General features: G+C 44.4%; 1 protein-coding gene across 4 annotated transcripts; it reads right to left on the reverse strand.

Annotated features, from left to right (window-relative positions):
- Positions 1-366: 366 nt before the first annotated feature.
- On the reverse strand, positions 367-18,550 carry cica (capicua transcriptional repressor a). Of its 4 annotated transcripts, none has more exons than XM_079485621.1 (20): positions 18,414-18,550; positions 12,640-16,284; positions 11,747-11,875; positions 11,473-11,623; positions 11,266-11,362; positions 10,810-10,992; positions 10,200-10,332; positions 9,825-10,085; positions 8,590-8,687; positions 6,580-7,414; positions 6,198-6,337; positions 5,934-6,094; positions 5,240-5,424; positions 4,736-5,149; positions 4,506-4,660; positions 4,302-4,426; positions 3,953-4,104; positions 3,538-3,669; positions 3,171-3,296; positions 367-2,946 (listed from the first exon to the last, which is right to left on the reverse strand). In XM_079485621.1, the coding sequence occupies exons 2-20, from the start codon at positions 16,121-16,123 to the stop codon at positions 2,681-2,683; spliced, it is 7,227 nt and encodes a 2,408-aa protein (XP_079341747.1). In that variant the 5' UTR covers positions 16,124-16,284; positions 18,414-18,550; the 3' UTR covers positions 367-2,680. The 4 variants fall into 4 exon arrangements, with proteins under 4 accessions (XP_079341747.1, XP_079341744.1, XP_079341746.1 ...); XM_079485618.1 differs by having other exon boundaries at positions 11,473-11,644; XM_079485620.1 differs by lacking the exon at positions 18,414-18,550 and adding an exon at positions 16,533-17,963 and having other exon boundaries at positions 11,473-11,644.
- Between the last annotated feature and the right edge of the window lie 619 nt (positions 18,551-19,169).

Genomic DNA, 19,169 nt, shown 5'->3' on the forward strand with positions numbered 1-19,169 from the left:
CATCTCTCTTATGCTATTTGTTTTATAAATATTAGTAATATATATATATATATATATATATATATATATATATATATATATATATAATCATATACTGATAAAATGTATACATTGAATGCACTGAAAGTCACATTGGATAAAAGCACCTGTCAAAAGCATTACCTTATGATGTGAAAATATAAATATATTTAACATGTAGATTTTTGGTTTTACCTGTATACACATAGAAGAGTATAATGCTTTGAACGTTTATAAAAACATAACTGATCACAGTGATATTACATGAAGATCAAATGTTTATCAAATACATCAGCTTAACTAGAAAAAAAGTTTTATCAGTCAGCAAAGAACTGCACAACAACCAGAAATTGTGTTAGGTCTTTAATCTTTTTCAATAATCTCTTGTTTAGAAATATTGCACATGGTCAACATGCCTGCTGATGAGTTTACACTCGCCCATCTCGTTCTAAAACTCCTCCAAAGTAAAGACAGTTTATTGAATACACAATCATAAGTTGTACACGCATACATGTGCAGGTATGTTTGTGTGTGTGCAAGCATGTCTGATGTCAGGGAAGGACAAAAGAAGTGCCGAAAATAAGAATCGAGTTGAATGGTTATATATGCCTTTCAATACAGTCCATCTTTCCGGTAGCCACCAGTTAACAGGCATATGCTAACAGTCTTTTGAAGTAGTGCCCCTGCATTATTTCTGGAAATATATAAAACGCTTTTGCTTGGGAACGGGTTTTGTTAAGGTGCAAGACATGTATACGCCTGTGCGCTCGCACACACACAGACATCTGTATATCATGGACATATAGAAATATATAGATATATTTATACATTTATATTGTCACACATTCAAGTGAAGACAGAGTAGCATTTTATACTCATTACTCCTTCTCTTTCATCAAAACCAGACGCGAAAAAGTGCTAGGTTAATTTTTTTTATCCATTTTCGTTTTCCTTTTCCTTTTTTTATTTTTGTTTTGTTCAGTTTGGATTCTCTCTCAAGACTCACTTCTAAAAGGTATTATATTTCTTTACCCCCCCCCCCTCTCTTTTCAATACATATATCATTTTATTACATCTTGTACAGTGAAAATCTATGGCACTAACAGGTGACTCATCTACTTCAATAAAAATTGCCCACCCACATGTCCTATTGCACCAATGAAAGAAGAGGCAGAGCGAGAAAGAGGAGATCCTGAGAAATGCCGCCGCAGCGCTGGTCTCGGGTCAGCCGTCCCTTGCGTAATCCCGAAGTCGTGCCAGACTGCAAAGCGTACTCTGACTCCAGACCAGCGCTTAAAGTGGCGCTTTCCATCAACACTTCAGTTAAAAGTTCAAGGACGTGAAAAAATAAGGGGGATACGAAAGGGGGAGAATCAAACACAATAGAACAAGTTGTAGGTTAGTTTTTAAATATCTAAAAACAAATACTTTCCTGATTTAAACCATGGTCTAGGACCACATATTGTGCAAACACCTGATTGAAATATAAAAAAGAACGAAGGAACAGAGGAAATGAACAGAGAGAGCTTTGTGCCCACCCTATCCCCCCTCCCCAGCCGTTACGGTTATATACAGTGTACAGGGAAAAACCTAAACTTGAGGCCAGAGAAGAGGAGCTTCAGCTAAAACAGAGTCTTTTTTATGACTTATTTGCTCCAACACTTAGATAGCTGGATTAGTCCATGCTGAAAACATTACTAGAGTAAGAGGAGAGGTGCAAGCTAATACAAAAAAATATATCAGTCAATTCCACCATTACGACACAACAACAAAACGACAAAGCATAATTACGAGTTGATTGAAAGAGGGGTAGTGTCTCTATTCCTTTACATCTTCTTTTCATACTTCTGAGGGTGACGTGTTCCTTTTTCCGTTTAAATGTACTGTGTTATGTGATATTGGCGGTCGCCGTAGCCTCTGTTTTCTGCTCCGCTGGTCTAGGTGATTACGAGCATCGAGTTTGTTGCGTCTGGGAAAAAAACCTGTTTTTAAATTAACAGCCCACGCTGAAGAACAGTAACAACAAATGCATGTACCCCGTGACGGGGGGCGTAATATTCACACGAAGACCCTGCTCCTCCCCGTCTATTGCTTTCCATCTCAGTCTCTCACAAATAAAAGTGCAAACGCATTTCCCCCCCTCCCCATTTTGGATTGAAAGTTACCGGTACCTCAAACAGTCTAAGATAGCTTCTATTCATTAAAACATTCAGTCCGTTCGATAAAAAGAATCTGTGCTAGCCCCGAGTTTGCCCGGCGGGGGCTTATTGAGCATGTGCAGACAGGCTGGTTTGGTGCTGCCTGTGGTGCAGCATTGAAGGGCTCGAAAATTCTGACAGAAAGTCCTCTAACGCCAAGGCGGACAAATGACTGCCTAAGTGGCGAGTGGCATATGAAAACGAGTGCGTTTTTGCACAACTTGTTAAGGTGTGAAAATGACGTTTCTGTGTTGATTGCATAAAGTGTGTGCCTGTGAGCATGTGTGTGCATATTACAACAAACATCGACGAAGTGAACCCGAATAGCAACAAGCCGGAAATTAAGCTAAATCCACATCCACGAGAGCTGTGTAACGGCAGGGGAAATGGTTTAACGCATTTCCATCGTCCGCCCCTACATTCATCGTTCGTCTTTCCACTCCGTTTATCTTCTCCGTCGTTCTTCATCTCGTTTCCATCAGATCGCCTGCGTCTTTCTTTGGCTCTTCCGAAGTCCTCCCCCTTTCTTCCGGCTCGGAATTCTCCCTGGGCGCTGAATTAGATGGTCCAGGGGTGGAGGCGGAGTCAAAGCTGCTGGCCATGCCCATGACTTCCGAACTGCCGGCGGTCTGCATAATCTTCTGCCGTACCTCGCGGATCTTCAGCTGCAGGCACAGCTTGTTGGGAAAAGTGTCCGAGTAGCGAGTTTGAAAGGCAGCTGTGGCTTGAGCTACAACAGAAAAACAATCAGATTATTACATATCATGACGTAGTTTTGTGCACTGTGCTTATTGTTTGATAATAGAGAAAAATGCTCGGATCAAAGCAGCAGATAAATAAAATGTAAGCGCATTTATTCCTTTGCATGACATGACATTATATATATTCCCTAATCAAAATTGGCATGACAGTGATCATCAAGTCACTGATGAGATAATTCAGATGGGTTCTTACCTGAGGGAAAGAAGCCATGGTCCTGAAACAGCTGCATTACGAGCGCTCGCCGCTGGTCCAGCATGCGACGCAGAGACGAGGGTGGCACGCGGTCCAACTCCTCCAGAATATGTTCCGACTCTCCAACTGATGAACAGAAAAGAAGAAAACAAACAATGAGAAACAAGAAATTACCCAAACGTTCTTGGATGATCATCCAAACTGTTCCAGATTTTTTTATTCTGATGTACTGATTTACAGTGTTAATACACATTTTTCTTGACTTTGTGTAACCATATCGTCTAACCGCTAAATGTCATAGTAGCTTTAAATAAAAGCATCAGCTTGATGAATAAATGTTGATTATTAATAATAATAATAGGCTAACCGGTCCTATCAAAGGTAAAGATGTCTCCTTCACACTTGGCAGCACTCTTGGGCGTGTTGGGCTCTGAGCTGCAGCTGGACAGACGGCGACTCTTCCTCCTCGGTGAACTGGGGTCATCGGTGGAGTCTAGATCTAAGAAAATAAAAGAAGAAGCTGTGATTTTGAGATTTTCAGAAGGAAATACGAGGGGGCTGCATTTGTTTTGATATTTTTGGTAGTCACCAAGATGTTGGTTAGTGGCACAAGTGAAATGAACCCATCTACGCGTTTCTAAAACATTCCGGCCCCTCAAAGGTTCAGATCCCTACTTCAATGTACAACAATTTTTTCACGTTTCATCATCCATCGTGTGAACTCATACGTTTTATTGTATTGTTTAGAATCTTAAGAACAGTTGTCTGTTCAACAATCTGACCTGTGGAGTTTCTTCTCTTTCTCCGGTAGCTGTCCAGAATGGCTCTAGGTGAAGTTGCAAGGCTCTGTAGATTTGGAGAGGGCAGGACATCTTCTGGTTTAAACTCCGGCAACTCAGCAAGACGCTCTTCAAAAGAGGGGCTGAATAACACCCTGAGAAAGAATGCAGTTTATATAGGCTTTCTCTTCCAGAAAGATGGTGCACACAAATGTAGTCAGTAGTCTGTCTACATAATCAAAAAAACATCTGCATGTATAATCTGTTTTTCTATATATCTATATATGTCTGATTTGAAAAAAAAATTTGTTTATATCATAAGTTCTTCTTAAAATTAAATATTTAAGTTCACCTGTCAGCAGCATCAGTGGTGTTTTTAAGTGGAGGTGGGCGGAACTTGGTCTTTTTAGTCGAAGGGGCGTCAGTCTGCACAGGAGGTGGTGGAGGGTCCAGAGCACAGGAATCCCTCAGTCCTGTCTGAAAGTGAAACAAACCAGACTGATGAGAACCACTAAATGTTGCGAAGGGGTAAAAATGAGATAAAAACAAATCTCACCTCCTTGTTGTTGTTTTCAGATGGAGTCTCTGTCTCTCCATCCGTTGCTCTCGCAGCTCTCTCTGTTTGAGACGAGACCCCTTCAACATTTATCCCGTACTCTCTCTCTGATTTGCTTCCTTTCTTTCCATTATCCTTCAGTTCATAATGTTGACCTTTGGAATAGAAGTTGTCAGTTAGCATACTGCCAGTTACAAAAAGTTAAATAAACGTAATCATCTTACCATTACCTGCATTTATGTGTGATGTACCGGTGGGCTGCACAGCTTCCTCCACACCACTAGATGGTGTCTGATGTCCATCCTTTGACATTATGGGTTCTCTCAGTGCATCTTTTTTCTTCGACTCTGCTCCTCTCTCAACCTCCATCTGCATGTTTACCTGAGATTGCATCTGCGGATCTGCCTGCCTGTGCAGTTGCGCAGTCAGGTTTGAGCAGGTTTTGATTTGAGGTGATGAGGATGTCACTGGGGTGGATGTGGAACTTGCGGTGTTGTGTGGCACGGCTGTTACGGACACAACCCCTCCGGCGAGACTGCCATTTGGGTAAATGGCAGTTACAAGCTGACGGGTGGGTGTCGAGGCTTGTGCAGGTTGTGACAGAGCGCTCGGGGTCGGACATGGAGCCAGGAGGGGTGGCTGACCTGTGGTAGAATATTAGATTAGATTAATATTTGAATATTAAAATGATATGAGATAAAACCGTTACTGGTTTACAGGAGTGTCAATCATACTTGCGATAGGTTGCACCAAAGTCTGGCCAGCAGGGGCAATTGCATTAAAGCCAAGAGTTGCCACTGGAGACTGCAAGAAAGGTCGACCCGCAGGGGATGGAGCCTGCTGGGTGGAGGAGACTGCAGGTGTAGATCCCAATGGTAAAGGTGTGGCTACTCCAGGAGATGACTGGACGTATGTGATCCTGATGGATGGAAGCAAAGCATCTTGACTTTTATATTCATGCATTCACAGTGCATCCGGGTCAGCACTGCATGACATTTACATTTACGCATTTATCCAAAGTGACTTACATTTCATTATACTATACATTTGTTTCTAAGTATGTGCAATCCCCTGGGATCGAACCCACAACCTAGGCATTGCTAGTGCCATGCTCTAACCACTGAGCTACAGGAAAGCTACCTGCCTGTCAGCACCACACGCATGCATCGTGTATTGGTTATGTTGCAGTCTATGGAGGAGTCAGAAACTCGCGGACCTCTTGAAAACTATCTTAATTTGGCCCCTTTAATAAGAATATTGTACAACCACCTAAACAAACCTTTGGACTAATCCCACCCTTTTCTCAACCCTAAACTGGTTAAACAGGATGTTGTTTCAAGACCATCAAGGATGCTAAACCAAGAACAAGTGCGATCACCAGAAGGTTTATTTCAGAGCTTAGAAGACTGAAGGTGGGCAGTAGTTTACCTCGTAGGTGGTGGTGTCAAAAGTACCGTCTGCGGAGGGGGGGGGCCAGAGGCCATCACAGTCGCGGTTGCCATAGAGACAGGGAAGGAGGTACCAGTATGCACTGAGCCTCCGGGATGTACATTTGTTTGGACCACTGGCATCGGTGCAATTTGAATCATCTGTAAAGCATATATTTATACATCAATGGTGTGATCTGATCTATGGTGAATACAAATAATACTAAATGTTTGTGCGGTGTGTTAGTAACACAAGCCAATCTACCTTACTTCCTGGTTGAGCCCCATTTTGAACAGGAAGGGATGGGCCCACCAGAGAAATTGGCTGCGGAGGTGTGGATCCTGCTCCGACAGTTGCCATGGGAACCAGCATCTTGTTCTGCAGGACTGGGGACTGTGCTTGAACTGCACACAAACATAAAGAATGATATAGTGTAAGCCAAGAATAGAATTCATACAATTTGCTCAACATTGTGTGCATGGTCCATTAGTCGAAAATGTGTACAAAATATTTGCCAAAGCAAACAAAAATTATGTTTCAAACATAATCAACCATTTCTAATATGTTTGAAAATTTACATTTAAAAAAACACAATTCCCCACGATTTACGTACAATCAAATGATGCCTCACAGCCTCACATCTTACCTCCACCACCTGGGCTTCCTCCTCCCATTGCTGGGACTGAGGCATATCGTATTCCTTGGCCTGCCCCGGAGTGTACCCCATTGGCTAGGGTCGCGTGATTGGGCGGTGCACCGGGCAAAGCAAGGACACTGGATGGCTGCTGCGTCTGCAGGGTGGAGGGGCTGTTAGGATTGGCTGATGTTGGCAGCGTTGGAAGGATGTACTGCACCTGTGTCACAGGTTTTCCGCCACTAGCGGGTGTTATAGAGGCGGCAGACAGGAACTGTGGATGAATTATGGGAAGGGGTATGGTGCTGTTGCTCGCTGTCCCATTACATTGAGCAGGATGGGGCGGGGTGATGAGCTGAACGGTGGATTGGTTAGAGAAGGTGCCTCCTAGGACTAGCCCGGTGACTAAGCTTCCTTGGCTGTTAGGTTTAGGAGAAGAAGAGGGTAGGTAGCCACCCCCCACTGCCCCGCCAGCACCAATCAGTAGCTTGGATTTCCAATCGAGAGACAAGGTCCCGACAGGTACGCCTCCATCAGCTGGTTTGCTGGCGATGGGGATAGGGGTGCTTGTGATGGGACGAACGACATTGGTCACTATGGTAGGGGCCATCCGTACAGTGCCAGCATTGTACATCCCCGCACCGTGAGGCATCGTAGCATTTTGGCTAGCCATTGAGGCTGAATTTGGGTGAGGAGGAACCTGTCCACCTCCTTCTCCTCTGCCTCTGCCTTCCTTAAGCTCCCCATTCTCCTGTTCCACTCTCCCCATCCCTCTTTTTTTTTTCTTTGTGTTCTCTCCTTCACAAGGAGAAAACGGCAAAGAGGAATGGACCGGGTGGAAAGTGCGCTATAAAAGAAGGAAAATGAAAAGAGAAGATAGCTTAATGGAGCATGACAACATGTAAACTAAGAACAGTTGAAGACTGTTAAAATAGCCAGCGTGAGTTTAAACCTGCAATCAGTAACTTTTACAAGTCTATCGCCATCTCTGTTTGAAATATGACATTGCAGTTACTTTCCTAACATGCCATTTTCTTTACATGATTTAAATTATGTCAAAAGGACATTTCTTGCGAATTTGTGCCCAACTGCTCAAGCAACGTCATTATTATAATCTTACTGATTTTGTTTATTTTTAACTGAAAGTTTTATCGATTGCAGCTTTGAACTAAACCAAACATATATAAATGAAATAACTGGGCTCTCTTATGACTATACCCTGGTTACTTGCCAGAAAAACATAAAGATGTTAAAAAAGCCTAGATTTGTAAACACTCATTTGAGAGCAAATATCTTTTCTGTTGCTATGGTAATTTAGGCTAGTCTTCAGAAAAAGCCATTGAATATGAACGTTACGACACTCGACCTTGCTGCCGTGTGGTCACGTGTTCGAAACAAATCCATGCTTTCAACCTATTTAAATGGATTTTCGCGGGACAGACAACAGCAACTGTATTTGCATACATTTTGCTAAATATAAGCACATTGTGTACACAGATTACTATGTTGACTACATTTATAGCAGCATTTTATGTTGGGAGTACTATGAATAAGATCAGTCTTTGGGTTTAATTTTAACATTTAATTTCAACTGCTGACTCGTTAAAATGTAAAAACATGAAGTTCTTTCACCAAAAGTACAGCCAATGCATTTGGTAGACATTGAAATAAATGGGCTTCAGTGCAATGTTTGGAACTATGGGACGGTCCATGACACGAGTTTCTTCAGCATTCCATTCTTCCAATGGAGGTCTATGTGAGTGTCGTAACTCAAATTCAACGGCTCTGGTCTAATGCAAAGCATATTTTTCAACGAGAAACATTTGGTCTTTCACAGAGAAAAAAAAATACACAGCGCTGCATCTTTATTCTGCGCTGCATATCACAGGTGGATGTGGTAATATTTCAGACAGCTTGCTTCTTAATAAAATATGTTCAAAACAACAGCCTTCGTAATAAATATAGAAAAGCTTTGAGTTTCTACAGGAGTGTCATGTCGACATGTGGTGTGCAAAGCATTACCTTGCAGTCAGCCTCGTCCGGATGGTCGTTGTCGTCATCGCTGTCTGTCACTCTCTCTTTACACTTCAGGTCTATAGAGCCCTCGGTAAGCGAATCCTCTGTGAAGAAACCACATTAAAACTGAGACATCTGAGCTTATACATCTCACACTCATGGAGGTGAGAGATGAGCAGTGAAAAGATTCTGGCTTTTAAAAAAGAGATCTGGCTGCTGAACAAATACTGCTATTAGTGATGTATGTTATTTGATGTTTGTTCTATCACTGCGACAGAGGTCGAAATCGGGGATTCGTTGAAAAACAGGCTGACGTTTATAAACCGATCAGTAATGTTTTGTATGCCATGCATTTACAGAAAGCATTTATGAATTGGTGGCCGACAATGAGTTCCTAATACCAGTATAGACGACATTTTCAGCAGCGACAACATAAACGTTATGTGGACCAAATGTAACTTCCGTAAACCTCTGCAAAGAATCAATGACTGTTGAGTAGTTATAATACAATACAATACAAATTTGATGTGAATATAAAATAAACTGTTACATTATAACCAAACACAGACCGGAAGTTAACTTTTGGCCAAGCGCGTTCGTCCGATGACACCATCGGTAAAATCCAGATGTAAACTAATTAAAAACATACAAAACAATTTCTGTTTTTATGAAAAGTATTTCAAATACACTTACAGTTGAGCCCTGAACATTATCTTAATACCAAGTGTGAGTGTTCAGTTGAAAGAAGGAATTCTTGGGAAAAGCAAACTTAAACAGTCAAGTCAAGCCTGAGAGAATGAGAATGGAATGCACAAGTTTTATCTTAGAAAGAAATCACAGAAAGATAATCATTTTCCGATGGATTTTACATTCCACACATAGCAGCATTATCCTTTACACATCAGTAGGAATTATTTAACAGGATTCTGATATTGAATGGAAACGGGTGAAAGTAGGTGTTTACTTTGTGAGGGTTTATTGTAACTAGTAAAAAACCCTTCGTGCTATTCAGATCAGGTCCCTTCTTGCATGTAAATCTGTGTGTGTATTTTTATAAACTAGGCACAAGTGCAAGTCCAATCACATACAAAAGTAATAACTTCTCCCCAACTGGGGCTTGTTGAAAAAGAATGATCAATCAAAAGTGATGCAAGCACCGCAAGCAACAAATACACAAGAAAGCCCGAACTTTTGGTCGCATTCTGATCACATTGATACACCGTAGATGTCATTTCACTCACCTATGACATCATCATCCCCTTCTTCCTCACAGATCACCATACGCTCTTCGTCACTGGTCACGTCCTCACTGGCCCGCCTCTGGTGGCGGGGCTGAAACACACCCGCACCTTGTAGCTCTCGATCTTCATCTGTCCTCTCCAGGGCACTTTGAGAAAAGGCGCGAGGTCGCTGATGCTGCGCTGCGTGCCCGTCAGCCCGGGGTGATGTCCAGCTGGGGCCTGCTCCTTTCAGTTCTGGCCCCTGAGATGCAGAATGGCCCTCTGAGGAGAGAACTGGGTTAATTTTCCGTCGGTTCTCTTACACACCACCAAGACCAACAAACACCCAAACATATAAATAAACACCCACACATATCAATAAACACCCACACGGACCTGTGCTTTCAGACATGCTGCGCTCACGAGCTTCTTTGGCCCCTGGAGTTCCCCGGCCCTCAGACAGAGACTTCCTCCTGTCTTTGTTGCACCATTTCCAATCGGGGTGGGCCCGGAAGTGTGCCTCTTTCACCTTTAAGAGAGATGGGTTCGATTTTTTTTATTAAATATATAAATAGTGGAACACAATTCACTACCATGATTTGCCTTATGAACATTATGGATGTTGACTTTATAAGTACAAAACATTTTGGTTGTGGCTCAATTTTGAGTCAATAATTAATTGGATCATTATTTATTTATTTAATATGATTTATTACTGCTACATTCATGGCAAGAACCAGATACTATACGAGTAAACAAGAAGTCTATTTTTAAGAAGCTATTGCATTTTGCTGGAAAATCTAAATGCAAAAAATAAACTATATGCATTCTTTTTTTTAAACTGCAAATCAGTATTACAACCTCCATTCAACCACCCTGCACTCTACTTACAAACCACTGCAGAATAGACAATTCTCCATCTCCATTTTTTTATTTAATCAAAAGATTAAGATGACTTTAGCATTATAGTTTTAAATTTAATGCAATATTTCAGATCACTGTGTACCTGGAAGGCAAGGTCATGATACTTTTGCTTCTCTTTGGGTCCCAGAGCGTACCACCATTCGCCCAGAATTTTACTGACGGTGCGGTTGTCCTGGTTAGGGTGTCGTTGATGCACAAGCGCACGGTGACGCTTACTGAAGATCATAAAGGCGTTCATCGGCCTTCTGATGTGGTCCTTTTCTCTCTGTGTGTAGGTGTGAACAAAAAAAGAAGATAACCGGTAATCACTTACCAAAGAGAAGAAAACAATTACAGACCGTAATACTGACATAGTACAGAATACAGAAAACTTTAACCTTAACAGGCAAGACTGTCATCACCAAAAGCAAAAAAGCTAAGCAAAGCGTGTAGCCGTGACTGGTATGGAAAGAATGATTTTACGTTTTAAAGAAATTAAAAAGACAATCGCGACTTGTTACTTTAGCATTCCATGCCTGGTTAGAAGCAAAAACCTTACCTTCTTGTCACCTTCTTTGGGCAGTGCACTGAGAGACTGTGTGCGTCGCTTTGCACCGGCGGATGGAGACGGATCATGGGCTACACCTGGAAAAAATCTGAAACAGTAACGAGAGTTAGGCGGGGTCCAAAAAACAGTATTGCAGAGAAAAGCTCGACAAAATAAGAGCCCGAGTTAACTATTAAACATGTTTGCATGGATACTTACAGATCATCTGCATCACTCTCTGTCTCACTGTCGCCTCCTTCTCTCTCCATAGGTGGATCTTCAGGAGGAGGAGGGCAAGATGGGGAACCTCTCTCTGTTGCTGGTTGGTCAGTACGTCCCTCGGTCACAAGGGCAACTCCACATCGTGGTTCTGTAATTTGATTTAAAATATCTACAAACCTTCCTGAATCTGTTTTACGGTATATACACTATATTGTATGAATCAAAAAATATTGGTCGCCACATAATCTTGAACTCCTCTATTAGAGTTTACCTTTGCTCTGATGAAGTGTTTGGCCATCCGTAGGCTGGGTGGACATTTTTGATTGGCTTGTCTCCAAAAAAGGAACCAATGAATGCCATGGAAACACTGGTACAGAGCGGGGTTCAACGTTGGTCCAGACTGTGTGCAGAAACAATAGTCTTTCATATATACAGTACATGACTGTTTCAGATAACCTACAGTCTTCTATATTCTCTTAAGAAGGAACTATTAAAAACCAATAGCTTTCATTTGTATTCCTGCATCAGTAAGCATTTAGCAACACAGAGAAGTATGTAACATGTTCAGGGCATCTGACATTCCAGTGTGAACTGTGTGTGAGAATTGGGGAGGTCTAATCCCCTTTTGCTGTGCATGTCTGGACAAGTTCCTGCATTTCATTTCAGACATGCTGCGAGTGCTTAAAGTAACACTGACCATGAACGCACAAAACATTCTTAACTAGACCCACCCAGACACACCTGCTACTGAACCGCATACCAATTCTCAGCTCAATTACGCGGAGCCCCCTAGAAAATAGAAAGTGCGTCCTTGTGTCCTCCAGACAAAAAAAAGAGCAAATTCTAGACTGCACGAATTAACCCAGAGGAAACCTTTCTGCTCAAAGGTAACACTTTGTCTTAAGTGTTGGTCCTAAAATTCCTTGGAGAGACACACGTGGGAGTCATTTTCTAAGAAATCCAGGAGAGAAAACCTGGATCTACTTTGCTACCTATTTGACAATCGCATCTTAGATATTCTGCCAAAAAACTATCTGCTTCAAGTGCGGTACAAAAGCACAGAATGAAATAAAAACATTCTTGCCTAGTTTACACACAATAGATGACTCTAAAGTGATCCCCATTTTAAACAGTATAATTAGCATTACTTTCTAGGCTTCTTACCAGTGCCAGGTCGTCCCATGATGATGTCCTTGCGAGGAGCAGGATGAGGGGACTCGGCTGGGAGGATGAGGGGCAACAGGGCTGTAGGTGAAGGATGGCAAGCAATGGGCTGCGGCAAAGCACCACCACCTGCATCTGCATGACCACCTGGCTTTCTTTCTTGCTCTTTCCCTCCCGAGCCAGATATTGCTAGGACAGGACCAGTATCAGAGGTAGACACATTCAAAGCGGTGGAGTTTGAGTGAGTTTGATGTCCGGGAGCCACAGGTGTTAAAGATTGGGAGGAGGTCACCAAGACTAAGGTGGGTGGAGGATTCCGGAGCAGAACAGCTCCGTTGGTGACAGCGCCGTTGATGGGCACAGGGGCTTGGAGTCCCACAGACAGGTGAGGAGGCTGGCTGTGCTCTCTTGAGCGTGAGCTTCCTCTATGGCTCATGGGACCATCGCTGAACTTTGCCAACGGTACATCTGGATTCCGAACAATGACGGGGGAATCGCGAAGTGGAACAATGCGCCGTGAGCTAGGGTCCTGTGGCAGAGGTGAGGGAGGTGTTGGGGAAACTAGCATGGGGGGAGGTGTTGAGGCAGCAGAGGATGTAGGCCGACTTGTGGTACTCCTCTGTCGAGGGAATGAAAGAGAAGAAGGGGTGGCAGGCTGGCTTTGGGGAGACAGAACTCTGAATCCTGCCACATTGAGGCCAAGCACAGGGTCATGGGGATCAAATTTTGAATAGTCAGCACTAGGCAGTGGGGGTGGTGGGGCATCAAGCTTACGCTTACTGGGGCTCATAGGCACAGTGAACGTCAGGTTGGTCTGAAAAGTAGGCACGATGCCGGAGAGCTGGCGCTCTCGTTCTGCGTTGGGGGTGCCCGGAATCTTCGTTCCACTAAGGTGGCGAGGGCGACGAGGGGTCAGAGATGGAGGTGCAGTAATAGGGCTGAAATTAGCTGGGCGGAATCCAAACAGCGGAGAGGGGGAGGGGGACGGTGCTGGGGAGAACGGTGACTGATTGGATACGGGGGTGCATGAGCGTGAGCTACTGAGTGACATCAGCATACTAGCAGCCTCACACTCATCAAAGTCAAAGCGGGCCAGATCGCGTGACAGTTCTTGTGGAATGAGTGAGGCCATAACCAGACGTGGCCGAGAGTCCCCACCACGACTGCTAGCTTCACTGCCGTCTCGCGAGTTGTCGTCCCAGTCGTACTCGCTGCTGGTACGTCCACCTAAGCGAAGGTCAGGCGTGATAGTCCCTGTGCTGCTGGCACCGCTTCGGTCTCTGCCAACCCCACCTCCAGCCTCCATCTCCTTGGTGCGCATAGAGAGATGGCGGGAACAGTAGCCACGCCTCTGGGACTCTTTCGAGCAGCCCTCGCGTGAACACAGTCTGCGCCACTGCTTGCCATTGAACTTTTTACGGATGCCTGTAGGGGTGCACACCACATCACCTTTCTTGTACCTCTGCTGAGCAGCCGTAAGAGGCGTGCGGGAACGTGACGAAGAGGAGGAAGACCCAGACCCGCCCCCTCCTGACGCACTGTGTGAATTAGAGCTAGGGGTCTTGTCCAGAGAGCCTCTTGAAGACGTAGGAGGCAGGGGAGGCAGCTGAGGTGTGGAGGAGATAACTGCCGCCCCTGAAGATGAATCCAGGCCCAAAACCACAGGGGGGTGATTTGAATGAGGGGCGAGGGGCAGGTGAGGTGCAATTGGGGTGCCTCTAACCATAGAAAGGTGAGGGTGAGTGCTGAGGTAGCTTGGTTTTGAAAGAATGGGTCTATGTTGAGAGGGAAGCTCGAGAGCTTTGCTTTGCTGGCTAAGACGGCTGACCTCCATGTCTTCCTCTGGGGTGGATGGATGAAGAGGGGGATGCTTGTGCCTCTCTCTTTCTCTATCTCTTTCCCTTTCTCGCTCCAAGTGCCTTTGCAAGTCTCTGTCTCTCTCATAATCCTTTTCTCGGTTATGTTCCCAGTCCCTATTTGGAGCTACACTTAGTACAGGGGTGATGGCAGTGCTGACAACAGAGGATGAAGAAAGAGGTGATGTAAAAGGTACTGATACAGGATGCTGAAAAGTCTGAATTTCAAATGCGGGCCTGGTCAAGCAAAAAACCTCCTGCTCTACCTCCATCTCCTCTCTTTCCTCCCATTCTCTTTCCCTCCCCCTCCTGCCGCCACTCCCAGGTTCAGCTTGCTGGGGGGGTTCCAAGTCCCATGGAGGAACTAAAAGGCGGAGATTCTGCCGTGCCACCCAAACCGCCTGGGCATTGATCCCCCTCCCATCTTCCTCTCTCCTCTCATCGGATAGATCTTCTCGAAGCTGGACACGGTATGGGAAAGACACAGCAGGATGCTGATCAACTTGAGTGACTATGCCTTCTCTGTACCACTGTCGAACTCCCTCGCCGCCCTCATCGCCGCCTCCAAAGGGAACGCAGACTTGTGTGCCTATAGCCACTGGAGCCATTCCAGGAGGTGGTGCATCCAAAACTAAATCAACAAAATCTGTAGCCACTCGAAAAGGATACTTGCATATGGTCTTCTCTCCGTTTAGCTGCACCTCTACACTCCCGTGTTCCTCGCTGACTCTTCGCACAACGCCGGCACGAAACACTCCAGACATATTACGGCCCCGATCGGGAGGCCAGCCCTCCCCTAATCTGGGGCTCTGTCGTGCCAGAACTCTCTGATTCTTGAGACCCTTGGCAAGGACTGTTGAAGTGCTATGTGTTTGTGGCTTATGGGATTTGGAGTGAGGATCTGGTCCTGATGCTGTCACTTCTAGTTCAGCCGAGTGCTCACTTGCTGTATCTGTAGAGGAACAACGCTGCGGACTGGATGCGCTTATCCCATCCTGATCTCCACCCTCACACACAGCTCTCCCTGTAGGAAAAGTTACACTGTTGTGCGAGTACCCGGCGATGCTCTCCTCAGCCGGCTGGCTTTGGCCGTGTGGGTCTGCGTGTGCAAGAGCGACAGCTGGGTCCTGGTTAGCACCAGCACCGTTGTGAGAGCTGCTGCTGCTGATTTGTGGGGGTGTGCTGGGAGTGCTGCCGTTGCCATGGTTTCCAGCATAGTGCTCAGAGGTGTACTTCTTCTTGGGCACACGGGCCTTAAAAGTAGCAGTCTTGCGATTAGATGAAGGGCTATTGCTGGCACTGGCCGTGCTACTGTTGCTGTCGCTCTGGGTTCCGCCAGATTTGGAGCTCCCAGGACGCTCCTCCACCTTCCCACAATCCCCTGCTATACTGAGAATAATGTCACTTTGGACCCCCTCCTTTTCTGGAGACCCGCTTCTCACTGGCCCATCCTGCGATGAGTCTGAATTTGAGGAGATATGTCGCTTGGGAGAGGTAGGTGAAGTTTGGGGTTTTTCTTCGTTGTCTCGCTTCTCTTCTTGTGGGCTACAATCTGCTGTCCTTCTCTTAACTCCCTTGGCACGAGTGGAGGGGGGTGACCGTCTTCCTTGTTTTTTAATGGGCTTCATTTCTTTCGAGCTTTAGGAGATTCTTTAATCCTCTTGTTCTCCGGTGTGTCCTAGCCTATCAATATCTTCCAGTCTGTTTCTCTCTTGCATCCCGCCCCTTATTTCTTTTTTCCCTTCGGTAGCTTCCTGCTTGCTTCGTCCTTTCCTTCTTAAATTAGATCCTGTAATGATACACAGAACATAAGAAGGGATCAGTATACCGATGGATCGTTATACAGTACAATGCTCATTCAAGCATTAAAGCACATACCGTTCAATATAACGATGCCATTTATGGTTTAGCATATAATCACATTGGTGTAAATACAAAATTATACTGTACGACATAGATGTAATACAACATAACACTACATGCTTTAACAAAGACTGAACACAAAGAAAAGCACTTGCCCAGACAAGTCACACACACACTTTGGTTTCTTGGCTGGATCAGAGGAGGCGGGGGAATTCCTTGTTCAGTGGTATTTCTGTGACTATGTCTCACTCACTCGCTCGCTCTTTCAAATGACCTTTTTGCATTTGTTACAGAGGCAATCCACCCCTACAGACCTCATTTCCTGTCACAGCATTACTACACATCAATGTACAATGCCATCGCATTGCTACTTAAACATTATTTCCTCCTACCAAGACAGATCCTTTTCATTTACCATTCAAACCGGGTTCAATGTGGACTCTGTAACACCCAAATATGCAGTTATCAGCACAGAGGTTTGCATAAATATATCTAGACACTCGGTTGGCTCTGGAAACACAGGATTACAAATAATCAAGTACATTCAAATGCGAATTAAGGTTTGAATATCTCAATATGTACACAGATGGTTTATGACTATGAAATGACCGAAGGGTTTTACTAAATGATAATTATGGAACATCGAGTTATTACTACATTATATCTAAAGGCCTGGACATGCATGACCTCATTTGATAAACTATTAAGATGAAACTTATGGGTCCATACTGCAAGACTGCCACATTCTCGTGAGCAGAAACCACATTAACCACACTGCCATTTGCACTGTAACACAAGTTTGCAAGCAATATGCAAATCTAAGATATACCGTGTATTCACACCAATACGAAAATGATCTCATAAAACACTTCAGTAAGAACTACTCTATTGAAACCTAAGACTTAATGTCTGCTTATAGAGGTGCGAGTCAAGTTTGGTTTTAAGCATATTGGACAACAACTCTTCTTTGTTGGTTTGTCAACTGCATACGCTCAAACATCTAACTCAATAACTTAATGTTATTACGTCTTGCCGGACAGCACAGGACGTGTTTACGCGCAACGAAGACACTCCTGATGAACTAATACAGCCCAGGAGCAGCTTGCCCTAAAACCGCGTCCTTAAACAAAGTGCCTTGTTTGCTATCAACAATGGTGCTGCTGTCGTCGACTTGCGAAAGTTTTTGCTGAGTAGTACACTGCCGTATCTGTGTCAAGCGCTTTTATTGGTCGTAGTGCCCTACTCTACGCTTACAACCACCTACGACACAGTCGAGTGGCGCAGGCCTTCCCCATAACACAAGGCCGCAGAGCACTTTCCCGTCTCCCTCAGGCTCCTGAATCGAGGTCGACGCTCTCTATAATATGAATGAATATGTGGAAAAACACATCATCTAACTCGCATAAGTATAACTTAGTGTCATAACCAAGGATGACCTCTATTAAAACGCGTTTTAAAGATATGCACGTACGCGTTGCGCGGTGACAACATCAAAGACGTGATCGCGGGCTTCATTCCGCGACGCAACATTGTAACCGATTGAGATATTTTGTATCATTTAGACGATACAATGTTTCTTCAAGCCCGTCAACAGGAAGAGAACGGGCCCGTAGAAAGAAGGTCCGACAGTGGGAGGGAGGAAGGGAGGGAGGGGGGGGGGTGTGCCACATTTAGGGAAATATCCAAGTTAAAATAACAAAAAAAAATCGCCGCTGTTCGCTCCAAATAACTTCGGATCTAAGAAACGACAGTCCGCGAAAGTCAAACGAACAGAGACAATAAGTTTATTGAAGCTGCAGATGTGGTGTCAGGCAAACATTTTTTAGGAAAAAAGTTTTTAGGCTGACAGTGCACCCCACCCCTTGTGTGTTAAAATGCCCGCTCTCAATTGTATTCAATCCAGAAATAAAAACAACTAATAAGGTTTACTGTATATAACAGTGGCAAACGATTCAGAGGATCCGCGTCGTTTAGGGAAAACACAGCATAAAAATAAAGGCAGATCACTGCAGTGCTGCAGACGAAAGATTTGAGCGAATCTTAGTTTCAACTCACCCTGTAAATACGTACGGCGCCGTCGAAATAGCGTCGAGGCGAAAATTAAGCAGATGAAACCAAGGAATCCCCGGTGCTGGTTTTGCAAAGGCTGTTTTTCTTCCGCAAAGCCACCCAAATGAGAAAAAAGTCCGGCCGTTTAGGTTCTAGGCTACACTATAGACGCAAAATGGTGAATGAAGCCCTAAGCCTTGACAACTAATGCCTCCGACCAATCAGCGTTCAGAAAAGGGTACAGTAGCCAATCGGACACGCGGCAACGTTGATGGGGGTGGACTCATCTGTCAAAGTCCTATTGATCGACATCTCGTTCCGGCGAATCGCGTAATGGGAAAATAGAAACAGCTGAGAGATCCTGAAACTGTACCGGCCAATGAGAATAGAAAAGGGAGGTTCTTTTGAAGGGAGTAGGTGGGCGAAATCGAGAATATTAACACTACACACTAATCCACTATCACGCAAGAAAGCCCTTGTAGTTGGCTGGATGACGTTTTTAGGTGTCGATTAATAGGTTAGTTAACGCGAACGGTTGTGCGTTACGGTTCACTTGCTACATGCAATTATAAAGTCTGACAGCAAAGCGAACAACCCGGTTCTAGACGGAACTCAACTCGGGTTATGTAAACCTTCAAAATAAATGTTAAAATACGCAACCGTGTCGTTTCACCCTTTCAAAATGTGTGTTTTATACCTTCACCGATCCAACCAATCCCGGAGCACTTATGGGACTGCTATGACGTCACCTGAAGCCTTAAA

The sequence above is a fragment of the Barbatula barbatula genome (genome assembly GCF_947034865.1).
Source record: "Barbatula barbatula genome assembly, chromosome: 21".
Classification (NCBI taxonomy): domain Eukaryota; kingdom Metazoa; phylum Chordata; class Actinopteri; order Cypriniformes; family Nemacheilidae; genus Barbatula; species Barbatula barbatula.

Coding starts and splice junctions, on each gene's coding strand:
- cica (XM_079485618.1), bottom strand. CDS start 16,123: ATGAAGCCCATTAAAAAACAAGGAAGACGGTCACCCCCCTCCACTCGT. Junction 11,363..11,472: donor GAGAGTGATGCAGATGATCT/GTAAGTATCCAT, acceptor TTACTGTTTCAG/ATTTTTTCCAGGTGTAGCCC. Junction 3,297..3,537: donor CTTTACCTTTGATAGGACCG/GTTAGCCTATTA, acceptor TCTGTTCATCAG/TTGGAGAGTCGGAACATATT.